Raw genomic sequence first — 25,858 nt, forward strand, 5'->3', positions numbered from 1 at the left:
GCTCTTTTCTGCTGCTGATTTAAACTAAACTGACAGTTTCCAAAGACACCACTACAGATGTGGGGAAATGCATATCTGTTCAAACAATCTATTCTTTATTTTGCAGATTTAAAATTAGATTACATTTCAAAATGATGCTTGCAAATGATTGCAAGTTACAAACCCAGTGCTTGAAAGGGGGTAGGTTTTGACAAAGACGTCTTTCATTTAACCTACTGGAAGATGATCCTCAAGCACAAGCAAATTATTAATCTGAGTTTTAGATTGAAGACTGAGGAACGGGGGACTCCTCACCCAAAGTAATGTGTTTTTTGCTCCAGCAGATTATTCATATCACTTTAAGTTTTTCCTGTGGCTTAATTGAATCATTCACAGTCATCTGTCAGTCCGTGGGAAGCGAAGATGAATTTCACACCACATAATGATAATGCAGGGATTTCAAAATGTCACAGACATAGCTGTGCTCGGGGAGATTTTTTAAAGCATGGCCTACCAATTCTTCTGTCATACATTGTCATTACTAAAGTTAAATATTTTCTACTTCCTCTTGTGTAAAACCCCAAATGTGCTAATTTAATGTTTGAAGGAGGTAAAGGAGATGGGACGTTATGAAGCACAGTGACCTCCTGGAGTCTGAATTAGGTTACAGAGCACAGCTTCTCTATTGAGTTTAATTACATACTGTAGTGGTATCTGTTCCACACAGAGCTCAGGTAGGCATCAGCACTCTCCCAGGTGCACTGCAACTAGATTAATTAGAGTAATGACTGCATTCATATGCCTCCAGAATCTTTAACTAAAAGCCTGTTCAGTTTGTACTTCAAGCAATGTTTACCAAGCATGGTAAGGCTTTCCCTCAACGAGTCATTAAACTACTCACCACGATTGCACACACTCCGTGTTCCTGTCTTTTGCCCCCAAGGGGCAGAACTCCTAATTGTCCCTGGAGTTTTGTGTTGCCCCCCCCCAAAGCAATATATAATCTTATTCAGACATATAATTTTGCGTGGTATAAGCCTTGAGGTGATTTTCTCTGTTCATTTGGGGAAACGGCTCTTGAATTTGTTTTGACAAATAGCATTAGGAAAGGAATGAAGCTGGAGTGTATAGGTAAGGGTGTTTTTATGCTCCATTGCTGAGACGACTGCTGTCTGCTAAAACGCCAAGCCAGTCTTGAATGCCTAAGGCTAGTGAAGAGCTACTCCTTAACTCGGAAAAGCTTTCATACCCTGAGGTTCTTGACTGTTATACCGCACTCTAACGGCTGTGCTGGAGTGCAGTATTAAGCAGAGCGCAGGAGAGAGGGGAGAAAGACGTTCACAATTGTTGTTTTTTTTCCTGTCAGGAAGGCCTCAAAATAACCCACCATGCAGACAACAGTTTGAATAGCTTCTGTAGATGGCAGAAAAACATCAACGTGAAGGGCGATGAGCACCCTGTTCATCATGATGTGGCTGTACTCATCACCAGGTATGCTGAAGCGTTTGTACTGTCAGGATCCACCCGTAGCCAGTTCTGTCTTTGGAAGACTGTGGTGCCAAAAAATATGTATTGGTTGATGCCTGTCTTCAGCTTACTAACATTACAGGTCAGATGTCATCTGTGTCATCTGAATTTCATCTGGAGGAAAATGGTAAACCTTATATCCGAAATCATTTGCTTTTGAAGAGTAAAGACTAAAATTATGCCTTCTGAAATGCCAAGTTGTCTCCCTAACATATCGTGTATATTCAAAGCAATTCACAGTGACCATTCAACCCGTCTTCCATTAAGTATGATACATTAACCTCATATCAGCCTAGTAATGATGTAAGCAAAGACCAGCCAAAGATAAAAACAGAAATGAGATGCATAAATCTCATTATAAAATAAAAAAATATATTTTATTAACTTAAGCCTGTTTTTTGTTGATGGAGGCTAATTGGGTCTGATTCATTGTTGGTTCTGCTCTCCCGATTAAAAGCTTTCTCAGCACTTAGCCTCATTTCATGGACTGCCTATAGTCGGCCACATTTTTAATAAGCTTAATAATTAAAATGCCAGATCTAAACGCTAATCTGCATGATAGAATTAAGGGGTCCATAATGGCTTGATATGCTATTGGCAATGACCAGTTTAAATGATGGTCACAACAAGTACTCTTTATATTTAATTACTCCAGCACAGAGGAGCTTTAGATATATATTTTTCAGCATATGCAATAAGTTATTAATTCTCTTCAGAATTGCCTTTGATTACTCAAATTAATTGCTTTGGGGATAAAATCAGAAACATATCATTTGCACTGTTCCTTTTGTGATAGATAATTGGAAAATCAATTTGCAATTCGCTCTCCTGAATAATAAATATGACACTTTGTTTCATGGTCTGTAATTCTTGTTTCTGGGTTTTATATTCATAACATTTCTCACTTCATTCCTTTTGCTAAGCTGTGAACTAGGAAAAAAATACATCTTGGTTTGGATAACTAGAATTCAATATGTTCTCAAGACACGACCAAATGTTTCTGATTTAGTGGAGCTATTAATGCTGAGACAATTATCACCCTTAAAAGCTGCATTTAAGGAATATAAGGTTTTTGTAAAAACAGGAATCAATGTGATCATTTGCAGCTGAAGTATTAAAGGTCTTTAAATAAAGAGAAGGTTTTTCTCACTATCAAAGCTTAATTCTCTGCTGAAGTTCTCAGACTTCCTTTTCGGAAGTTGTTTGTCTTTTAAAATCTTGCTCTGATAGGAACGCTGCATCACAGTGAATCCAAATGGGTGAGTTTCGGCACAGGATTTGGTTTATGTTGGAATGTTATTAGGTCAGAAACTGGCTGGGTTATTGCAGGGTACAGCCATGTCACATCTTGGCCATGGTGATGAAGCCCCATGCAACCATACCGAGGATATACCTGATTCTAAGGCAGCACATCTGCTGAATGTCACTTTATTATCTCAGGATATTTCCTGTATATCCCTGATTTATCTGGACAAAGCCCCGCAGGTTTGTGAAAAAAATAACAGATGAACTTTCCCCTTGCTTGTACTTCTGCATTGAAGCTCACTGACATCCTCGTGCCCAGGGTGAATAGCCCTGAAACACACAGCACAGGGTTTCGTGCAGCAGCAGGTTGAGCTGGTCAGTGATGCGGTGCGCTTCCCTCAACAGGAAGGACATATGTGCAGCCATGAACAAGCCCTGCGAGACGCTGGGCCTGTCCCACGTGGCGGGGATGTGCCAGCCTCACCGCAGCTGCAGCATCAACGAGGACACCGGGCTGCCCTTGGCCTTCACCGTGGCACACGAGCTCGGGCACAAGTAAGACTCCCCCAGCCCCGCCCTCTGCGAGCAGGCAGTTTGAGATTAGACAGGAGCTGGAGGACGTGTGCGACCACGTGTATTGTAATGCTAGACCTCCAACTCCTTGCTATTTAAAGGCGAAAACATTCAATGCAAAACAAATCGCAGTTCTGTTCATAAACCTCTCCAGTGCTTTGGTCAATCAGGTGTTCATTTAAAACTGCAGGTTTGCTAACCATGATTGCATGTTCATGAATCTTTTCAAACTTTTCATGTACTCAGATGGGAGTTTTCATCTTGCTTGTTTTACATCTTGTGTTGTGTGTATTAATAAGAATACGGTGTTGTGGAAGTCAGCACTGCTGCCTCCCAGCGCCTTGATCACCGTGTTCACTTCGGGACTGGGGTGCTGCCTGTGTGGAGTTTGCATGTTCCCCTTGAGCCCATGTGGGGCAGTTTTCACTAAAACCATATGCATGTGTGCCCTTGCTCCTCTGTCTCTCCCTGTCTTGTACCTCTCTCGCTTCAGGAACAGGCGCCGGGTTGCTAGGAGTAAGTGGCTTTGTACATAGGGATGGACAATGTTAGCATGAGTGAAGTAAAGAGCTGCTCTTCAGTGTCCTCATACCAGAGTTGAAAAGGATTTGCCAGTAGTGGAGTTTTTGCACTGTTTTATCTCAGACCGAGAGAGACAGGGGAGTTTAAATGGATCCCCATTGCATAAATTCCAGAGACTGGGCAGCAAATGTGGTGCGAGCTGTAAATCTCTGCCCACTAGGGCTCTTGCTGTGTCTTCCTAATGAGGAGTAAATAGATTCTTCACTCCGACTCGGCTTCCCAGCGCTCGTCCCCACTCCTGGGGGGCCACACAAACCAGCTCTTGAAGAATATAGTCAATATTTAGTCTTGAGGAATAAAAAGCTATTGAAAAATGCTTAGAAGAAGGGACAACACCGCTGTGAGTCAAAGTGTAAACGCTGCCCACAGTGATGCCTGTTGTTGTGGATTTAAAAGTTTTTTTTTCACACCTTTTCAGAAGAAAACTAAAAGCAAATGTATTTTTAGCTCGAGTTTGTTTTCTTCAGTAGGGAAGATTAAAAGAAGCAGAAGGATTAAATAAGAGAAGTGTAATAGTACCAACTAAAAATAAATACTATACAAATAGATTTTATTTTTAGTAAGTGAGAGAGGCTGCCATTCAATGTGGATCATGTGTAATAAAAACCCTCTAGGAGCTTCATTTAGAGTTGTCTCCACTCACTGTCACATCACCTTCCCAATTCCCTGATTTAACAACCAGGATTAAGTCATGTTAGGCTTTGTATTTCAATGCGTTTCACCCTTAATTATAAACCATAAATAAACTAACGCTGCGAACTAAGAGCTCTTTTGATCAAGCACAATAAAAATTATCGTTAGCCATCTCTCTACTGCCCCATCTGTCAGCATGACCCATCCTGCATGTGTTCTTTCTCGTACTCTTCATTTGACTGGTTGGTAAATACGAACATGCGTCTTCCTGCCTGGTTGGGCTTGGAGAATCTTCCTGTCAAGTACCCCAGAGGTTTGGGGTTCAAGCACTAGCTATCACACAGAAACACTGGAGCAAAATTATTAAGAGGCTGTAAAAAAGCAATGAGAGAAAGCTCTGCCCTCAGCTCCTTGTTCAAAAGTTTTCAGATTTAAATTGGTTGTTCATTTTTCCCCCTAAACACATGGAAGTTGGGTGTCAGTGTATATATCAACCCACGTCAGTTACTGAAAGTGATGTATCCTTAAAGCTTTCCATTGTGAAGAAAATGTCTCCTTTCCTAACAATTTACTTAAACATTTTCTAAGACTATGTGAACACAGTGGAAAATAATAATAAAAAAAAACATTTCTTACAATCCTGTCCTCATGGGATTATTTTGAGGTTTTGAATTAAGAGTGAGAAATTGTGAAAGAAAGGGAGCATTTTGTCCTGGGATAGACAGAAAACCGAACTCTGTGTGTGCATTTGGCCAGTGGGGAGGGTGGGGGGTATTTGTTTAGGGTCTGAGTGTCTCTGTATGTACAGCTGGCCACAGCCAATAAAATTACAAAGTGGCATTTGCTGTTTGTGTCCTGTCAGCACTCGCTTGATTGAGTTAAATGGCTCAGGTTCCAGGTGCCTTGTGTTGACTGTCTGGAGAGAATATTCAGACCACCAAACAAGACTGAGAACATGTATTGTTACCTATGCTCTGCTGATAAGACCTTATTGCCAATTGCAATGAACAGACTTCATTGTTGAGGTCAGCAGTGGTAAATGAAATGACTTGGCTTGTTAATGTGGTCTGCCTTTGTGTTCAAAAATAGTACAGCTGTGAGCCCTAGACAATCAGGTGTGTGTGTGTTAGAAGACAATGATAACTGCCAAACCCAGATGACCTTGAAGTGCATCACAATTTATCACCTGGGCCTTAGAAGTCAAAGAAACACTTTATATTTTTAGTGGAGTAAAATTCTTACCCAGTTACATACTGTTGGTTAGAATATTGCATTAGATCACTAGAAATGGGATAAACTAAAATCCTTATTCTCCTACTAGGATGGGATGGTGCCTTTGTGGTTATGTGTGTGTGTGTATTTGTTTTTTAGGAAACATTATTGCCCTGCATAGTTCATGGGTGCCTTAGGTGAACATGACTAACTTGCTTTCCAGTCATAGACCTCACGTTTATCAATCTGGCTGCACTAATAAAACCGGCTCAATAAATTAATCAATACATCAACCACTTCTTAATTCTGAAGTATGATGATGGGGAGACATTGTAGAGAGGTCATATTCGTCGGTCACTATAAGGGGTTATGTGACTAGCAGTGCATGTTGATTTTTCCTGATGTCTGTTTCATTGGCGTGGCTCAATCGACAAGCGTGAGGTTTCAGGCTGAAGGGCTACTTTGTCTGGTTTGTATTCACCCTTGAATTTCATGGGCCCCATGTGTAATCTGACAAAAAGTTCACTGTGTCTGCAGATTGTTTATGTGCAGCTCTCCCTGTAGGGCCCACTCATTTTCCCTCTCTCTGGGATGTGCTCTTGCGTCACAGCTTTGGGATTCAGCATGATGGGAACGGCAATGACTGTGAGCCGATTGGGAAAAGACCTTTCATCATGTCTCCACAGCTCCTGTACGGCATCACGCCCCCCAACTGGTCGCGCTGCAGCCGGCAGTACATCACACGTTTCCTCGAGTAAGTCCTGCCTCTCTCGCCACTTGTCCGCTGTCTCTCTGTCTTTGCTAGGCCCTGTTTACGCTCGTCTAAGCCTGTTGACTGACTTTACAGTCTACTTCCTGAGCCATCTAGCGAGAGGAAACATGGCATATTATAGCGCTATGTGACTCCTGGGTCAACGTGTGGGAGATGTTAAAGAATCAAATGTCAAAAGATCCGCCTCATTGCTGATGTTTCCTTCTTTAAAGACAGGCGAGGCTGCTTGTCTCATTTGTACCTTCCAGATTGTAAATTGACAGCTTGACAGTTGACGTCTTTTGTCTTTGGCTTTCACTTCACTTAGCTATCATCCTCTGAGCAGAAACAACAGTACCATTCTTAATTGTGTGGTTGTCTTGACTTCTGCATGTCAGCTCCTGGCAATATGATTGATAAGAACTGGCAGTGAACTTAAATACAAGGGATGGGAAGATTGAGATGTATTATGATTCATTTATTGTCAGAGACCTGCTTGTTGCTGACTAGGGTTGTAGCAACCCAGAGTCTGCCCTGGAAGTACAGGACACAAGACAGGGCTTTGCCCTGGGTGAGGCACCAGTCCATTGCAGTCTACACACACAAGCACATACCGACAATTTAGAGACATAAGTGATCCTATTCTGCATGTCTCTGGAAAGTGGGAGCAAACAGGAGCAGCCAGTGAAAACTCCTGCAAACATGGAGAGAATGTACCAGCTCCATACAGAGAGCACCCCAGTACAGAATTAGAATTATTCTGACCTGGCTGGCCAAATATAACTGGATACCCAGGACTCAAGAACTGCGAGACTGCAGTGACAACTACAATGTCACTGGGATGCCCATGTAATGATTTCATTTGGAATTTCTTTCATTGCTTCTCTAATAACATAACATTTATTATAAGAAATAGCCACATTTAGTCATAGTTAGTACACTTAATGTGAGAGCAGATAAAGAGTTGAACAATCATGACAGATAGTATACATAGCAGAAGATGAGAAAGAATATTGAAAGCAAGGTAGATTTTTGTGGTACATGCATCAGTTCTCTGTGCCTTCACAAGTTTCCCAAAGGACTGTCCTGATTGTAGGTTGTGGGTTCAAATGCCGGGTGGGGCACAGCTGCTGTAACCTTCTGCTAAGTACTAAGATTGCCTAAATAAAAGCTCAGCTGTAAAAAAAGCAGTGTACAAATTGAAGTCCTCCTCATATAAAAACATCAGCATCAAAATAACATTGAGTCCAACCATCTTTTTCCTAACAGCTTCTTCCAGTTCAGGGTCACAGGAGAGCTGGAGCCTATCCTGGCAAGCATGGGTACAAGGCAGGAGTAACACTGAATATTTCACATATTTATATTCTGATTAAAAAGAGGAATATCGATGTAATAATTCTGAACTGTGTCAGAGTGTACGTGTTGCAAGGTGTTTTTGCCCTTCTGTGCTCTGTGATGCAAGGACGCCGAGTGGATGCCAGACTGGTTAGAACAGTGCCACGCTAAGACTAAGAGCAGAAAATGTCGTATTTTTTTACACTTTTGTTCTATTTGACTACTCTGACAGGCTTTGAGATTTCGTCAGCTCCATGAAAATATGGGACCGCATGTGTTGTCTTTTTTTGTGTGGAAAGGGAGGCTGCAAGTTTCTCAGAACAGATGTCTGTGACCCCCCCCCCAGCCCCTCCTCCAGGCTCTCCTCCCCTTCCTCTCGTGACACATGCTCGAAATGTTGGTGGTGGGAAGGCTTGTTGTCAATGAGACTGTTTCTAGTGTTGCAAATTTGCCTCCGTGCCAAACATATGATGTTTCCATATGGAACAAATTAAAACATCCGTCTCCTTGCTGCAAGATGACCTTGTGTCAGTGACAGATATGCCCTCCAGGGATCCTCTCAGCCAGTGTGTTTGCTGGGACTTTTCGGGGCAGCTCAGCTAAAACCTATTGCTGGCTGTTTCTTTAGGACCTGAATAATTGATTTATATTAAGTGGCTAAGATTCCTGCTATACCTCTGGCCTCGGTAAATCCCCTCCATCCCCCACTTATCCTTGACTTTGACCTTATCGGAGGCTCTTGTTACTACTTTTAATGAGGTCGCTGCTTGCATGGTCGTTAAAGCATGCTGGTGGAATGCAAATGGACAATCAGACAACAATGTCCATGTTGTTGAAGCCAATACCCTGACTTCAAGAAACTGCTGGAGGAGAACTTTGGATCAATTAGCTACTAACCACCAAACAGACTGGACAGATCAAAAGGCCTCCTTTAGTTGGTAACTGTGCCTATGTTTTTAATAAAAGAATGATGAAATGAAAAATGAGACGTTTAAGCAAGGATGGTTTAATGGTACCAAAAAACTACCATCTTCTGCCTTCTCAAAAGCTGACTGGAAATACTGACCACATCGAGGTGTTTTTTTCCAGTGTTTTTGTTATATATAAATTAGACTAATAAGTGATCACATCAATAAATGATGCCATTTGAGAGCTACACTCCCTCACCAGTGTCTGCCTGTATGACATGCCCTGCCAGGGGAAAGGGAGGAGGCCGTCTTCGTGAGTTTCTGCGATAACGTCCCTCCCCCTGCCTGAGAATACTGTTTCCCTTCACTCCAGCTGGCACCAGCTGAAGGCTTCCCTGACCTCTCTCCCTGCTGCCAGCAGCACATTCCAGCTCTCAGGTTCTCCCCAAGAAACAGCAAACAGCAACGGATACATTTTGAAAAAAAGCTGCTATGAACGAAGCTACATGAGAACGAAGCAAAATAAAAGAGAGAGGCCAGCCTCATCTAGGAGACGGACAGTTTGCGGCCCATCATGTGGTGTTTGCGGCCCATCATGTGGTGTTTGCGGCCCATCATGTGGTGTTTGCGGCCCATCATGTGGTGTTTGCTAGGACTGAGCCCGTTGCTAGGACAGACTGTTGTCAGGACTGGCTGTCTGGGTAGAAGCAAAAACTTTCTTTTCTCGTTTAATCTTGTTTTTCTTGTTTGAAAAATACATCATGGGAGGGGTGGGGGGCAAATCCAGTCCGATTCCAAGACACGGCTTTCAATTAGCACCCGATTAAGACCCTCAAAACACAGCCTACTTGACTTCTTATCCCCGTGGGTAGTTCCATTAATACACTGTCAATGATTCATTGAAAAGCAGAAGCAAATCCCGTGCTCAAGAACCAAAGGAAACTGTCTTCTGTTCTACAGTATTATACTGTATATACTAAAAAATGTATGTGGTTTTAGTGAACTACAGGAAATTGGAAAATGACCACAATTTTTTGAGGAATGGGGACGACTCTTATACCACATTCCCCAAGCAAGCTACAGAGTGTTGATGTGCAGGGAGACTGCAGCTCTGCTGGGGTCTTGGTAGATGATTTTTGTTCCTTCTGTTTCACAGTGTTTGTTAACTCATTCAAACAAATTGGCTGTAAATACATGTATTTATTTCATTTTTGCTTTTTACCAGCTCATCAAGCATGCGAAGTTTTGCTGGGTGAACTGTAAGCCTAAGCTCCTTTGTGCACTGAGAAAATGACTAGGAGTCTAATGACAACAGTAATGTTGGGGAAATAACTGTTTTAAACAGACCATTTCACTTGCAAACCAAGGCGCCCATCCTGCGGTCTGTGTGGGTCCTAATGCCCCAGTGTAATGGCAGGAACACTATACTGTAGTGGGTGCTGTCTTTCGGGTGAGACATTAAACTGATGTCCTGACTCTCAGTGGTCATTAAAGATCCCTGGGCATTTCTCGATAAGAGTAGGGAGTTATCCCAGTGTCTGGGCTGAATTCCCCCCCTACGCCTTTACTGTGGCCTCAAAATTGTCCCCATGTCTGATTGGCTTGCACTTGCCCTGCGATGGACTGGCGCCCTGTGCAGGGTGAACCCTGCCTTGCGCTCATTGCTTGCCAGGTAGGCTCCGGCTTCACGCGACACTGTATGGTATAAAGTGGTTTGGCAAATGACATGGGTATTACAAATGACACGGGCTGTATGGTCTGGGTACCTAAAAGAGCCAATTTTCCAAAAAACACACATGCTAGTTATTGCTCAACCAGTTCAACTAGGCTGAAGATCATTGATATCCCATACATCATCCCTTGTGCAGAAAAAAGTTGACCTTTCATTTACAGTAGATATGAAGCCATACATTTAAGCTTTTGAAAGACTTCACAAGTATGATTAAACAGAAAATAGATTCACAGGTCAAGAGCTATGACATAGATTCTTCCTGCAAGAGAGTTATTAAATACACAGGATGCAGGCAGTTTATCTCTCAGCAGCTTTTGTGATGTCCTCTTAATTCAATGAGTCATTTTCCATCATCTCTTCAGAATTTACAGTGTATGGAATTAAAAGGGCGTTTGATAGGCTTGTGCTTCATTGCCTATCTCCAAGGAAAAATTCTTACTAAGAAAAACTGGTGTAGCACGTAATGATCACGTATTATATTCCCTTTCTTAAGATCCTTTTCTCGTTTCCTTGGAAGGAAATGGGGCAGTGGCAGAGTACTGTACATCTAATTTGAACAACAGTGATTTGAAAACAGGAGGCACAGTGGTGCAGTGGTTAGCTTCGTTGCCTCGAAGCTCAGGGGCCCTGGGTTCCGTCTGGGGTGCTATCTGCGTGGAGTTTCTTTGTGCTCCCCATGTTTGCGTGGGTTTCCTCCCATAGTCCAAAGACGTACTGGTAGATTCATTGGCTTCCAGGAACACTGGCCCTGGTGCGTACGTGTCTTTGTGTGCCCTGCGATGGACTGACATCCTATCCAGGGTGTATCCTGACTTGCACACGTTGCTTGCTGGGATAGACTCCGGCTCCCCTGCAACCCTAAACTGCGGTTGGAAAATGGAAGGATGGATGATTTTAACAACAGGCTGAGTGTATTGCCAGATTGCAGGGTGACATGGAAGAAAAGTATTAATTTGTCTGTGGGCATCATTCCCTTTTGTTTTAAACACATCTGGGACATTATGCCTGTGGTGTACTAAAGCATGTTGAATACTATTGTTATCACTAACCCTTTTATTTGCAAAATAAAAGGCTGCAAGTTTTGTTCCATGTTTTAAACATTCCAGTGTAACTCCCATAGCTTATCCTAAACCTGGCTGCACCTTGTACCATGGGGTTAGAGGATTCAGTAAGGAAATCTGTTATCCAGAGTTGAATAAAATCATTTTTGGAGAACCACTGAAACCAGATATTATGGTCTTATTTGTGGGTGTTTGTTTTAGAGATTGTTGGCAGTACTTGTCACATGGATCTATTGTTCCTGGAGTTGTAACCATTCCTCACTGGATAAACTGTAGCAGCACCCAGAATCTCCAGCTTTCCTCTTTGTGTGCTGTTAGCTTGCCAGAGGGCTCTGAAGTATTTAGTAAACTTCCTGCTCAGATCATAATACAGCAATTACTGAGCATATTACCAGGGCTTGCGAAGCAAATTAAAAAGAAAGACTGCTTGCCAGCCGGAGTCAGGGAAGAGTTATGCTTGTGCTGTGTATGGAGATGCCACTGTTGCCAAAGTAATCATTGCAAAGAGTGGAACTCTTGTTAAACTGCAATTGCTTTTGTGGATCTTAATGGATTATTTCACATGGGTATTCTGTCGAGAGTGTGAAGCTTGAAGTTTTGCCAAACTCCAAAGAGAAAGGCCTGTCAAAACTGCAGTTCCTCCACACTCTATCATGTTTAGCATCTTCATTCCTTATCCATTAATTAGAGAACTCTCTACTCTGCTCTACCAGGAAAAAAAAAACAATTCAAATTTCATCCTGTAATTTCTTGGCAAGGCAGGTGTGTGAGCCTCTTCTATCCTAAACACTCCCTGGCCTGATCAATCAATGAAGTCTAATACACCTGTAGCTGTTACCAGTCCACCCTAAAGATGAAAAACATCATTCTTGTTTTGCACATGGCATTTTTAAAATTGGAACAGTTTTTTTCTGCATTTTTGCAACATAAAACCCATATTTTTTCTTATACATGAACCCTTGGTTTAACAGACTTCCCCTCTCAATGATGGAGAAAATGCTAATATAATTAAAACAAGGGAGAAATAAAGGCTACATAGGTTTAAAAATCAGGAATACAAATGGTGCCCTGTAGGGGTAGGTCATCTACTTACAATGAGAGTTTGTGTCTTGAATGCTTTAACATTTATGACATATGAAATAAAGAGCTTGTATATTTATGATAAAAGCACAGGAATACTTTTCATTGATTGTGTTGATAGTAATTGTTAAACAAAATTCTGAAAGATTCAGGTCCAAAAAACGTCAGAAGATCCAGACAGCCTATATATATTTCTCACACAATTATGTGTTTTGGGGCTGAAAACAATGTCATTGGTGATCTAACGGACATTTGGCAGTAACAGATACCCCTTTCAGTTTACACCTGCTTAAGTCTGTTAAACTGAGAATTTACTGTACTTTCAAAAAATCCCATTAAAGATTATAACCTTCTTTAAGAAAAAGAAAATTGCCTTCCTTTGGTCTGAGCTTTGTACAAAGAACGATTTTTTATGTATAACCTACCCAGCTCTTAGAATCTCTTTGATTGCTAAATGGAAAAAAAAAACTAATATATCCCTTTTGCGTATGTGAACTGTGGGAGTTCCGGCTCCTGCTTTTCTACATTTCACTCTCAGTCCTAGTTTCTGCCAGGAGAGACGGTTTTAATCACAGCTCAGGAGTGCTAATAATGCATCAAGAACTGAAGCAACATGAATGATACATAAAAGCAAAGAACAGGTAGATTGAGCTCTGCAGGAATGCATCAGTTCCTTATTAAAATGGAATGAGGAAGTGTGGTAATGCTGTAAGGGTAAGTTCAAGTCACGTTGTATCTCTGCAGGCCTTTGCATTATTTCTAAGGGAGAGTTGGTGGGAACATTAACAGTGTCGGGGAGGAAACCAGCAGGCCAAGATTAATCTGCGTCGTTCATGCCAGAGTCAGCACCTCAGAACTCACCCGAACAATACTGGGTACGACTAAGTGGAAGGGGACTTACTGATTTCTTGGGTATCATGTGGCCAGTGTCTGTGCTACTGTGATGAGCAGGACTGAATGACTCCCAGCAGACTGTCCTGCTTCTGGTCCAAAGGATGGCGCCTTTTTTATGGATAGTCTGCAGGGTTAGCACTCCTTACTAGTCCCACTAACACCTCTTCCAACAGGAACGTCAGCTTTCCCAGAAGTCTCCCATCCAGGTTCTGACCAGGCTCACACCTGCTGAGCTTCAGTGGATTGCCAGTTGTGAGTTGCAGGGTGATAAACAGTAGCTTCTGGCTCGTGTAGCAGAGTCCATTGTGATAATAGTTATTTTGGAGTACTCACTTTGTAAGGGTTCATCAAATGAGTCAGGCACTACATTAGCGTATTAAGGGTTTCAGCTTTCCTAAGGATCCTTATGGGCAGTGTGGACCCGCTAGCGGTCTTATCTGTCTGATGGTGCTCCTGTTGTCGTTGTCCACAGCCGTGGCTGGGGCCTGTGTCTGGACGACCCTCCAGTGCGGGACGAGCTGGAGTTCTCCACTGTGCCCCCAGGGGTCCTCTACAGCGCTGCCCACCAGTGCCGCCTGCAGTATGGCTCCAGCTCCCAATTCTGCGACGATGTGGACGTAAGACACAACTCTGTTTGCCTGTTCACCCCCACAGCTATAGCTAAGGGTATTCAGAGTTTTTGCACCCCATGATATCCAAATCACCTTAACTAATAACCTGGCTAAGTGGCTACCGTTAAATTAATTTAACAGGTCTTTAGAAATTAACAATGTATCGATTACCTACTGTATAAAAACCTGTTGGATTGGACATGTTTGGAGACTTGAAGTTACACCACATCAGTAATATGATATTTTAATCCAGGGGTCTCAGACTCAATTCCTGGGTGGCCTGGTGTCTTCTGGGCTTCATTTGCAAGCTTATATTGGGCCCTTGGTTACATGGTTGGTCTGAAAATTTAACTGTAATAATTCTAATAAGGCTCTTAGGTGCTTCACAGACAACTTTACTGTTGAAATTGTGACTGTTTTAAGTAATTAACTGTGAAATAAAAATGCTATAGATGTCTAACCAAGTCAAAAATAGGTTAATTGTTTGACTGCTCAGGATGAAACAAAACCATGAGAAACTGGGCCCTCAGGAGTATGAAACCCCTTTTATTTATTTTGCTTTCAGCACAGGTACCCCTCTCTCATTCATTCTTTGCTTGCCATTAGTGACCAACTTTGACTTTGAAGTTGTACCTGGATCTTACACAGTATCAAAAAGTAGGAGTGTGAACTTCACACTGGAGCAAAAGCTTGGGAACTTCCACCAGTTGCCTCAGTTTCTCCCCCCTATCATCTAATAGGCTTTTTTTGACTGGGGAATACTTTCCACTCTATAATTCCCAATTTGTGGCAAGAAAGACAGAAAAGCAGGTTTAACTTACAAGTGCATCAGTTTGCAGCACACCTTGGGCAGCAAAATAAGAATGAGTACATACAGTATAAGTCATTCTGTTCACCTTTACAATATCATTAGAATTATGTTTGCGCCCATGGCCAGTTATGTGAAACTCAAGCCACCTAAAAAAGGGATCCAAGTTTTGAGTTTAATAAATTGTATTATTAAATTTTATTTAAACAACACCGAAATCTTGTGAGCATTTTACAATGGTTTGGAAGGTTAAGTACTTCCTATTCAGCACGAAAGTTAATGGATTGTGACAACTTCCAATCTGCTCCCTGTGCAGGTGTAAAGAGGTTGTCATTGACCTCCCGCTACAATGCGGCAAGAAAATTAAGACCAATTTCATCTGCACAAGCTTATATTGTTTCAACGATGGCAGCAGGAAATGGAAAATGGCTGGAGAAATAGGCTATGAAGCTCCAATTAACCTATTGACTGTCGTTATGATGTTATTGGTATCAATCCATTTTCTTGTGCAGAGCAGCTCTTGATTGAACACATTGCAAAGTGCATGGTGAAAAAGACATGATAATGCAGAGAGATTTAAAAGTAGAGAGATACAGAAGTTATTACTAATGTCAGTAATAGGATCTTTAGTTAAATCTTTATTGCAGCTCGTAAAAATGAGATAAGTGATCCCTAGTGACATCCTAAGAAGTCATTAAAGATTATTAAAGTGAAGGCAAAAACTTTTGAAATACTAATAGCTGCAGGAAAACCCTATCCTGAATAAAAACATGCTTTCCTAATTAATGTATGCAGGTTGTGCCTGGCTTATAAACCACAGGAAGCTTCTTCTGGTATTATTTGATTGAAAAAAAAATTATCTTCCAAATCCCACATTTTGGGCTGGATTCGGACAAGTAATGCAATAGTCTATCCCCTGTGGCCTTCAAGCATGAGCTTATCCTGGTTTCCATGCCAGTAAGCAAATAGAGCACATGACTCCTTCCCTGGACAGGATACCAGTTCAATGCAGGGTTTACACCTAGTAAATGCTGGTCTCCATTCAAATAGGCTGAAGCAGTGGGGTCAAATACCTCACTCACTTGTACAAGAGCTGTGACTGTAGGGGAGTCTTGAATTAACAACCCACCAGTCATGAGATGAAAGGCTTACCTACCATGCTACACTGCTCCCTGACACTTGAGATGAGTGAGATTTTATTAGTCCTGCACATTGATTTAATACATATTTCTGGATAATTTAGCTCGGCACATTCTTTTATTTGTTCCAGACATATCTGTTATCAGGAAGGGAAGTATTTGGTATGAATTGAAGTGGACTGTGGTGTACAGGCTGTTCTGAAAAGCTTGTTTCTAGTTGAAAATTCAAAGCACACTTGGGTTAAAACGGACTTTGCTCTGTAATAGACTTAATCAGTACTTACTAATGTGTCATCTGTTGATGCATAGGGGTGTGAACAATGTTGAACATTTAAAAAAAAACATAATTCTTTGCAAAACATGATGCTGCTATTTCTATTAGTGAAAAACTTTTTTTTCTTCTCACTTTTCTTCACAGAATTAACAACTTGTCAATTAAGTACTTTGTTGAATGTTTTAAAATAAAAACCTTTGGCTTTTGAGTCAGTCTGAAAGTGTTTCCACCATGCATAAAGATGTTCTTATGGAGACATTTCTGAACAGTGCTGTTTTCTAAGCTTTGTAGTGAGTTAAAGACTTCATTGAGATTTAATCAAATATACATCCCATGTTGTCTAGATTTTGTTCCGTTTTCAATATTGAAACTTGCTTTACTTTGCTGCAATGTTAAGACATTTTAAATATGAGCTGTATACTGTATGTTGTACAGGTGTGATATTAAAAATTAGCATGCAAACCATACATACAGTACAAAGATTACTCAAACTATTCTCTGCCTTGGGTGCTGTGGAATATTACAGGGTTTTCAGGAAAAGGCCACGTAGAGACCACACAGAAACAACAGGGTCGTCTAATTAACCAATGCTCTAGCTGTGCTCAGCTTGTGTGTGGTTTGGGGCCAAGTTGTACAGATGTTTGGAGTACATTAATTACAAATATCCTTAGTAAAATTGACCACAATAAATTTGCTTGCTGTTTTTACACATTTCCCCAAATCACACCTTTCTATGGTTTTGCATTGTTTGTATCGTGCTTTATGATACTCCCTTGTACTTTACCTTGATTTCACTGTGTTTTGCTACACTATACTTTTAAATGGTTATTGTAAGATATGTAGTGTGGCTGCTACAGACAGACCATCATTTCTGTTTCATTTTTCTCTCTTTTTAACACACTGTTCTCTTAGTTGCAGTCAATGCCAGATTCAAATGGAAAGAAATCTGAGTGTAATTGTAGGACTTTGAGTTTTCCCTTTTCCTGTTTTTGTTAGGAGGGTGTAGACTGTGCTGTGTGGTGACCCAACTGGTTTTAATCAGAAATCAGTGGTTTTGGAGAATACTACTCACAGTGTAGTAGAGCAAAACCTTTCGTTACTGACAAAGAGTCTGAAGTACGTCTTTAAAAGGATGAAAGTTTTAATATTCAGATTGGCTCCTGCTGCTAAAAAATCTAAAGAGCATATGCCTGTGTTAGAAAAGGCATAGAAAAAAGAACCATACCTTATTTATTTAGCAGGGACTGAACATCTTTGCAGGTTATATACAGTATTTGAATTTTGTACTTATTCAGATGATCGTTTACAGTAATTTTCTTAGGCTGGAAAAATCAATAATAAGGGACAATGCTGACCCAGTTCTTGTTGCTAGGTTGGCTGTCTGCTGTGATGAAAGGTTAATTTTTCCTGCACTGTTCTGTCACAATTGTCTGAAAAAAAGCTTCAGGAAAAGGAAATCTGTTGTCCAGTATGATGAGACTTTGGGGTCGGATCTGAAATGGTTATTTGCAAAGGGCATCTGAATTTTGAAATCTTGGTGAACGTTCAGTCAGTCTCTATCTTACTCTGTAACGTGGCTCTGAGGCAGCAGACTACCCTTGAGCATTTGTCATGGCCAGATGGACTACTCTGATTACATGCTGGACGCACAATTAATGGCTTCCCATCACCAGCTGAAATGTCACAGCAAGCGATCAGTGAAGTTGATCAGCTGGGCTTCACGCTGCGATAAGCCCTGAAATTTTGCTTTGTCTCCTTATCTGCACCACTGACACCAAATAGAAGAAAGTTTATCAACAGGGAGGGATGATGAATTCATTCTGGGCAATGCATGTAGATCTGCATTCCAAGTGGGTCTGTAACCCTTGAGACCCAGGTGCAGTCGTAGTTCAATAACGGTTTTTGACTCTGGTGCAGTCCTGATTTGCAGGAAAATGTCAGCTTATGTGGAGATTATATTTTACCTATAAAGAGTCTCTCACTCCAGTATCTGTTGTTCCTTTGGTTTAGTGATGCAACATCCTGCCGAAACTTTTGAAGTGGCAATTGTGCACCAGTCCTGCCTGGCCTCTCTGCATGCTGTTTGGTCTGTACAGGTTCTGTTAATTGCAGAGGATGGCAATCATGCTACACTTACTACATATCTTGGCTTCTCTAAATATATTCAGCTTCTAGCATGCTTGTCTCAGTCACATGTTCTTTCTCTTGTTGAAATGTCGCACTCCATTTATGCAGGCATTTAGTGATAATCAGGCACTTAAATAACAATTGCCATGATGATGTATTGCAATTTGTATTAAAACGAAAAAAATATTGGGGTGAATATTGGATCTCTCTAAAGAGGCAGTGCAGATATTCACAGGCGGTGTTAGACAGTAACAACCCTGCACTGCTGCAGGCCTGGGCTGAGAGGACTCAGTATGGGAAGTGTGCTCTTGTCGGGAGCTTTCTATTCTCTCACACAGGTAGTATAAGCCCAGTTTTCTGCTGTGGGCATACTTCCATCTAGTTCATTGACCGCAGGATGTAGGGTGGACAGTTTGCCTAGAGTGGAAAACTCGGATATAGTAACTCCAGTCATTGGGTAGAGGGGTGCAGACTGATGAAACAGGCTCTACTGGATAATAGAAGAGGACCATGCAGGACAAGAGCCCAGAGTATGCAGGCCTATGAACAAACAACTCAGCTGTCTGGGTATGACTGATGTCAAGGAGTCTCTGGGCCAACTGGTCACCCATTGTTTTCTTTGGTTAGTGTTCAAAGAACCATGAAAATCCATTACTCTGTCCTCAGAAATCACATGATCCATTATGGCAGAATATCCGTGTTAAAAGATGTTTGCAGTGCAGTAAAGATTAATTGTTTTTGAAATTATGCGAGACAAAAACTACACAATTATTTTTTTAAATACATTTATTTCCTAAGTCTCCTAGCCGCAGTAGTAAATTGGGAAAACATTTAGCATGGATAGATGGTCTTTTAAAAATTGGTTTTGTGCTTTGGTTTTTAAATTTGGTTCAGACGTTTAAGCCAATTACTATTATCTGTTTTCTAATGGATCCTATCAGACTCTGCTCAGTTCTGTTGTCCATACTGGAACATTTAATGCAAACCTAGTTATGTTATATAAAGACCCCTGTGTTAGTGTACACCAATATATTGATTTTCTGTTCTCATGTTGGGAATGACTATGACCTTTAAGTTTGCACTGTCAAGTACTAAAAATGTATATATACAGTAGCCAACATCTGGTCTTCTAAATAAGAACTAACTTGTCCTGCTTACCTGCAGATGACCTGGAAGGAGGAAAACAAAGTCGCTGTGCACATCTCATGAAATATTTATACATATATAACATACAATTCTGCATAATACTGTTTTTATATTTATGGGAGAAAGTCAAAAAGGTCAATCAGCAGCTGTCATTTTTTATGATTATTTTGCAAAGACATTGGCTTCAGCTCATGAAGAGAGCATTATTTTTAATTCATGTTGCCTTCATTTTTCCTGATATAATCACTTTAATCGGTGAAACTGCCTTGTTTTCTGTGCACTGTGTCATAATTCGCTTTGTGTTTTCAGCAGAAGAGTTGTTAATATTCATATAAATTATCCGCAGAATTTAACACCATCTTGTTCCACAGAAATATATAGGTTATGTGTGGATATAGTCATATTTTTAAAACATGGAGATCTAGGATGTTTTTAAAAGCAGTTTGTCTTCAGCCTTGCAGTCTCTATGTCTATGTCTATGTCTCTATGACAGGATGTCTGTAGCACACTGTGGTGCACTGTGGGTAATACGTGTCACTCCAAGCTGGACGGAGCAGCAGATGGGACCAATTGTGGCCTGAACAAGGTAAATAAGCATTTCATTGCTCTGCATAGTCGTGGTGTCCTCCTTCTGATCAGCTCCCATTTCCCCCATTGCTGAACAATAAACGTTAACATCAATCCCAGCAACGTTCGCAAGACTTGTGAAGTTGCTCGCAGACGTGCCTCGCTTAATTGACCACAAAGGTCATTTTGCATGCCCAGCATGTGTAAGTTGACTAGTTCCTGTCATGCTGTAGGACCAGTGATTTTTGCATTAGCATGTGAAAAAGGAGTCGGAATTCTTGTTCTGCATTCCAGCTGTGACCGAGTGGTGTTCCTTCTGCGGTTTTCTGCGTTTTTGCTCTGACCTCTGTCGTTCTGTGTCTCCTACAGTGGTGTTTTGATGGAGAGTGCGTGCCGGTGGGCTATCGGCCTGAGAGCCTAAACGGAGGATGGTCATCCTGGAGTGTGTGGTCAGCCTGCTCCCGGACCTGTGGTGCTGGAGTGCAGAATGCGGAGAGGGAGTGCAACAACCCTGTGTGAGTCTCGGCCATCAAGCCCTCCTTGTCCTGGTTCACGAAACCCACAGGGTTAAAGCACAGCAAGGGTTAATGGTTTCATTTTTCTGTTCTTGTGAATGACCAATTTAATAGCGGGTCAGAACACATTTTAATTGCATGCAAATGTCATATACTGCCAATGTTCTTATCAATGGGACATTAAAACTTAAGTCCTGTCTTTTAATTTTGTTTTTAAAATGGCAGGACAAAAAATGTTCTATAGCAAAGTAATTCAATGAAGGGAAAAGGGTTTGCAGAATGCTGTGATATATTCTAAATGGTCAAAAATAAGCACACAACTGTTTAAATACTTCATGTTAATAAAAGTGGACGACAGAGTGGATAGCATTGCCGCCGGGTTCAGTTCTGGAGATGGGAAGGTCAATTGGCCCTTGTGTAAGTGTGTGTTGTTGTCTGTGTGCCCTGTGATGGACTAGCGTCCTGTCCAGAGAGTACCCTGCCTTGCGTCCACTGCTAGCCAGGATAAACTCCAGCTGCCCCGCCACTCTGTATTGCATAGAGTGGTTAGAAAATAGATAGACAGAAGTAATATAAGTAAAAATCAAATGTAAAATAAACTACTAAATGGTGTCTATTCTGTATTGATTCTTTCTATTGAAATATACAAGATGAGCATACTACATCAATGAGAAGAATTTAAAATCCATAGGGTTTCATATTCTCACTTGAACAAGATCTTTTTGGACAAAGTAGGTCCTAATTCAAGATTAGTATTCATGCAATAGGATCCAAGCTGCAGGTGTTTTTGTAGGGCTTGTTAGATGAGTGTGTTGATGATAATGTCATTGAAGGTCACTGGTTTGATTAAAGGCTGTGTTCTGGTAAGCAGGAGAGTTCATTAGTTTCAAAGGGTTAAAGCGTTGCTGTCACCAACCTAAAGGGCTTCTGGTCACCCTTCATAGACTGAATTATGTCTTTTAAAAGTTAAGTCTTGTCCTTTTTTATCTGTTTTACATTATCCAATGGGGTTGCTTATCTAACCGCAATACATTTATAGAACAGTCTGATTTTGTTCACAAGTTTCAATTCTAGGGAATGACATTGGTTGATCTGGCTTAACTGGGATTTTTAGTTTGATAGAGATTCTGTATCATAGTCTCATTGTGAAAGTTGTCTTTATTTTGTTAGAAGAGTGGATTTTTAATAATAAAAGCTAGGGATATTGTTCAGATGATCAGTTGATTGTGCTTAGCAATAGAGTAGTGCATTTTTTCACATTGGTAAGCTCTACAAGAGAATTAAACTTCAACTAAAATGCATGTAAATTATAATTTAATATGCTCTTGGGCTAAAATGTGATATGGGTAGTGACTTTTTGCAATCACTATTTTCCTTTTGGATTTCTCAGCTCCAACCCCGTTTGGAAACAGGGATTGCTAATAAACTCAGTTTTCCACTAAATTCCTCTATCAGCATGAGGTCCAAAGCCATGCATTCCTTCTTCCAAATGCACACTGTCAGGGTTCTGCAGAGCTTGCAGAAGAGTTAGCATCATCTGGAGGAGCGATGCATCTCTCACTAATAAAACTGCAGGCTCACAGGCATCCAGCAGGTCAGAAGGGTGAAATGGAGTGCATAGGCTGAAAAATAGGCTAAATATCTGAACACTTCAGCAAGTGATTTTAAATATCACTTTCCTATAGAGTAGTTTGTGTAGGCAAACATACATATCATGGCTGTGCATGCATTGAGACATTCCCTTTGTAACAGGAACTCTGAATTCTGAGTATACCCACCCATGTGTACAGTATATAATGCATTTCTCTAATGTACAGCAAAGCAGTTTCAAAGCAAATTTTATCTACTGCTGCTAATTGCTACTATTTTTGGTGGAGACTCTTCAAGTGTTTTAACAATGGAAAATGGGAAGAGCAAACAACGCGTCTCTTTGGTGCTCTGCAGTAATGTTATTGCAACTGTAGCAGAAAAGCCTTATTTTAATAATGGAATTAGACATACTCCCTTTAGACTAGAGCTTAGACAGCACGGTTATTGTAACACTGCCATACAAATAAAAAGCCCTTTTATAACTGAATTCTGAAGCCTATTGAAAAATCTGTTGGGAGTACATGTGTGACAAAGATATGTGCTGTTTTTTGTCACCGATATTTTCAATCTCTTATCAGTCCTCCGTATCATGTAATCAACTGCTTTCAGAGTGTTGCAACTCTTATTTCTTGTCAAGACACTTTTTGTGAGAGAGAATGAGGCAAACGGAATTAATTTTTCCTTTTTGTCACCCACAATCAGGCATGCTTTCAGAGTCAACAAATGTCAGTTCCATGGGAAAGGAATGCTGAAGGAATGTTCTTCGTTTTAATGTCCTGCTGTTCAAAGAAGATAGGATTAATCAGCTGCTGTTAAATGACTACCTGTCATCATGCTTATGGAAACATTTAAGATGGAGCAGGAATTGATGTCCCTGGTTATTCTGAGAATTTGAATGTCTGTCTGTGGATCACCTAGACTGCAGTGAGACTTGAGGGAATCTTGCATGCTCTGAATCTCAATGGCTCTGTAGGGATGAGGCTATTCTCTGCATGCACTGTGCATCTCAACACCTCACACTCTCTTACATAGGGGTGGTTTTCATAGAAACAACTTTGTCTGCCACTTCAGCCTTCTCTAGACAAAGAATTTCAAACTTCAAATACCATTGCTGAGTGGCTGTCACCATTGTGAGTATGCAGGCTCCCATTTCAATTTCCAAATCTTTTTGGATCACTGCATGCTTCTACTGTAGTTGCCCTGGCTTGAAACACTTCAACAAGACTGTTCTACAATTGTGTTCACCATGTCACTGTTTCTGTAATGTACATCCACAAGGGTGATGTCTGAAATACTTATTCTAAAACATTTCCTAAGTCTGATTTGACTTCAAACAGCTGCAAATATATATATTTTTAGACTTTTCTTATAATGCCAGCATTTTACAGATCTAAAGGGTGCGAATGAGTGCATATATACTTAAGCGCAGCCTGCAGACACGACTTTGATCTGTAGGAAGAGAAAACAAGATTAGCAAAACCCCACGGAGCCCTTCATTCACTTCATTAAAAAGAAAAGTTTGTTACATATCCTTCCCTTGACATCTTTGAACCTGATTCCTCACTACCCTTTGTTCTACCATTTGCAAGCTAAAGTGAAACCTAATTCCTACTGAAAGGAAAGCAAAGGAAGATGCTAGTTTTAAGTTTGACAGATCAAAGCTCCTGGACACAGTAACGTGCTGTAGTGTGGGGACAGTGCAATGAGATGGCAGCTCTTGACAGCTGTGACTGACCAGAAAGGCCAGCGATAATGATAGTCAGAACTTGTGACTGAGATACTGCGGCAGAGCACTTCCCTGCACTGTTCCTGCAAATATTTTACTTATCTGACAGCAGTTAAGTTGCTTTGCAAGTGGATTGAGTGAATGACATAAGTGCTGCGACTTAAATTGGGCAGAGGAGATTTAAAATATCGGGCAGCTTATTCTGACATCAGGAATTAGTTCAGCTCCATTTATGGCTTTGTTTTCCAGCTGTTGCACTCGAACTGAGGGAGGAGATTTGGACTGGGCAAGCTTGTGTTGGTCTTTTAGATGTTTTTTTTTTTCTTCTGGCTGTGCACCCTTCTTCAGTTTATATCAGAAAATCAAACCAAAATCTGTAACTGATTAAGAAATAAATGGCTGGCACTTTGCATCCTAGTTATCTAATTATGCTGGAATAAAAGTCTTCATTTAATTCATTTAAAACTCTTACAGTTTCTGTAGTCAGAGGAAGCTTAAACCGTTCTAAGCTTGAATAAAAGGGTGCATTGAAGCTTAAATCAAGAATTTAAAATTGCGTACAGGGCAGAGGGCAAACAGTTTTGAAAATATCAGATTCTTACCACTGTTTTCCCAGTCCTACTTTTGAAGTATTAACCTGGATTTATATCACAGTAAGCAACAGGGTGCAGGTAAGCTATAATCTCCATCCTATTGCACATTGTGATATGCTCCCATTTCAATTGGCTCCCTTTGCGTTTCTCAGCCAGATCCAGATAAATGGTGTCATACACTGTTCTCAGAATGTAAATTGGGATTTCTCTTGTGTTGGACAGGCCGAAATATGGTGGGAAGTACTGTCTTGGGGAGCGTCGGAGGTACCGGGTGTGTAACACTGACCCCTGTCCAGCAGGGCTGCCCTCCTTCAGACACATCCAGTGCAGCCACTTCAACACCATGCCCTATAAGGGCAAGCTCTACAAATGGGTTCCCGTGAACAACAGAGGTAGGCAGGAATACAATTGCCCATGATAATGGACTCAAAGCAACAGTTTTTGTTTTTAGTTTTAGGGCAAGACTTCTTAAAAGTTGAATGAATGTCACAATAAATCAAATTAATCAGCAAAATAAATTTGCATGTACTGTGTCTTTTCTGTCATCACTTCTCCCACAGAGGAAACGCACTATGGCTGTAAACGAAGAACATTGCCCACTGGCTCATGGATACTAACCAAATTTTGCCATTTGATTTCCCTTACTTCAAAAGTAAAAGGAGGTGAAATAACCATAATAGAAAAGAACGAATGGGTAGAGGGTTTAGTTCTAGTTGTGATCTTGGGTGTTCTGGTTTCAGGATCTCCTTTCAGATGGGTCTTATTATATCATGACAGTGCTAAAAATAATAATAATATATAATTATTTATTATTCCTTTGACCTACTGTATATAGCACTTTTCTGGACACTCCACTCAAAGTGCTTTAGAGTATATTTCAGGTATTTAATTTGGCCAGGACGCCGGGGTGACCACAACCTCAGTTGTACATCAGTTGTAGTCAGGACCTCAGTTGTACGTCTAATCGAAAGGACGGCACTTTTTTACAATGTAGTGTAGGGCATTAGGATGCACATGGACAGCAGAGTGAGCGCCCCCTACTGGCCCTACTAACACCTCTTCCAGCAGCAACCTTAGTTTTTCCCAGGAGGCCTCCCATCCAGGTACTGACCAGGCTCACACCAGCTGAGATTCAGTGGGTTTCCAGGTGTGAGTTGCAGAATGATATGGCTGGATTATAGAAATAGGTCCATCCAGTCAGGTTCCCAGGAGCTCAGGTGGGGGGTGAAAGCTTTTTCTCTTTCCTTAGG

The 25,858-nt window shown here is 41.1% G+C and overlaps 1 protein-coding gene across 1 annotated transcript in view; it reads left to right on the plus strand.

The window, feature by feature from the left end:
• Nucleotides 1–25,858, plus strand: part of LOC102691670 (A disintegrin and metalloproteinase with thrombospondin motifs 7) — an 88,195-nt gene that overhangs the window by 14,410 nt on the left and 47,927 nt on the right. The window contains exons 6-12 of the mRNA XM_015343350.2: nucleotides 1,346–1,470; nucleotides 3,157–3,306; nucleotides 6,362–6,505; nucleotides 13,985–14,129; nucleotides 20,111–20,203; nucleotides 20,554–20,699; nucleotides 24,831–25,000. Of these exons, the coding sequence (XP_015198836.2) occupies nucleotides 1,346–1,470; nucleotides 3,157–3,306; nucleotides 6,362–6,505; nucleotides 13,985–14,129; nucleotides 20,111–20,203; nucleotides 20,554–20,699; nucleotides 24,831–25,000 (973 nt within the window). The remainder of the gene's footprint in view (nucleotides 1–1,345; nucleotides 1,471–3,156; nucleotides 3,307–6,361; nucleotides 6,506–13,984; nucleotides 14,130–20,110; nucleotides 20,204–20,553; nucleotides 20,700–24,830; nucleotides 25,001–25,858) is intronic.

This window comes from Lepisosteus oculatus, chromosome 5 (genome assembly GCF_040954835.1).
Source record: "Lepisosteus oculatus isolate fLepOcu1 chromosome 5, fLepOcu1.hap2, whole genome shotgun sequence".
NCBI classification, from domain to species: domain Eukaryota; kingdom Metazoa; phylum Chordata; class Actinopteri; order Semionotiformes; family Lepisosteidae; genus Lepisosteus; species Lepisosteus oculatus.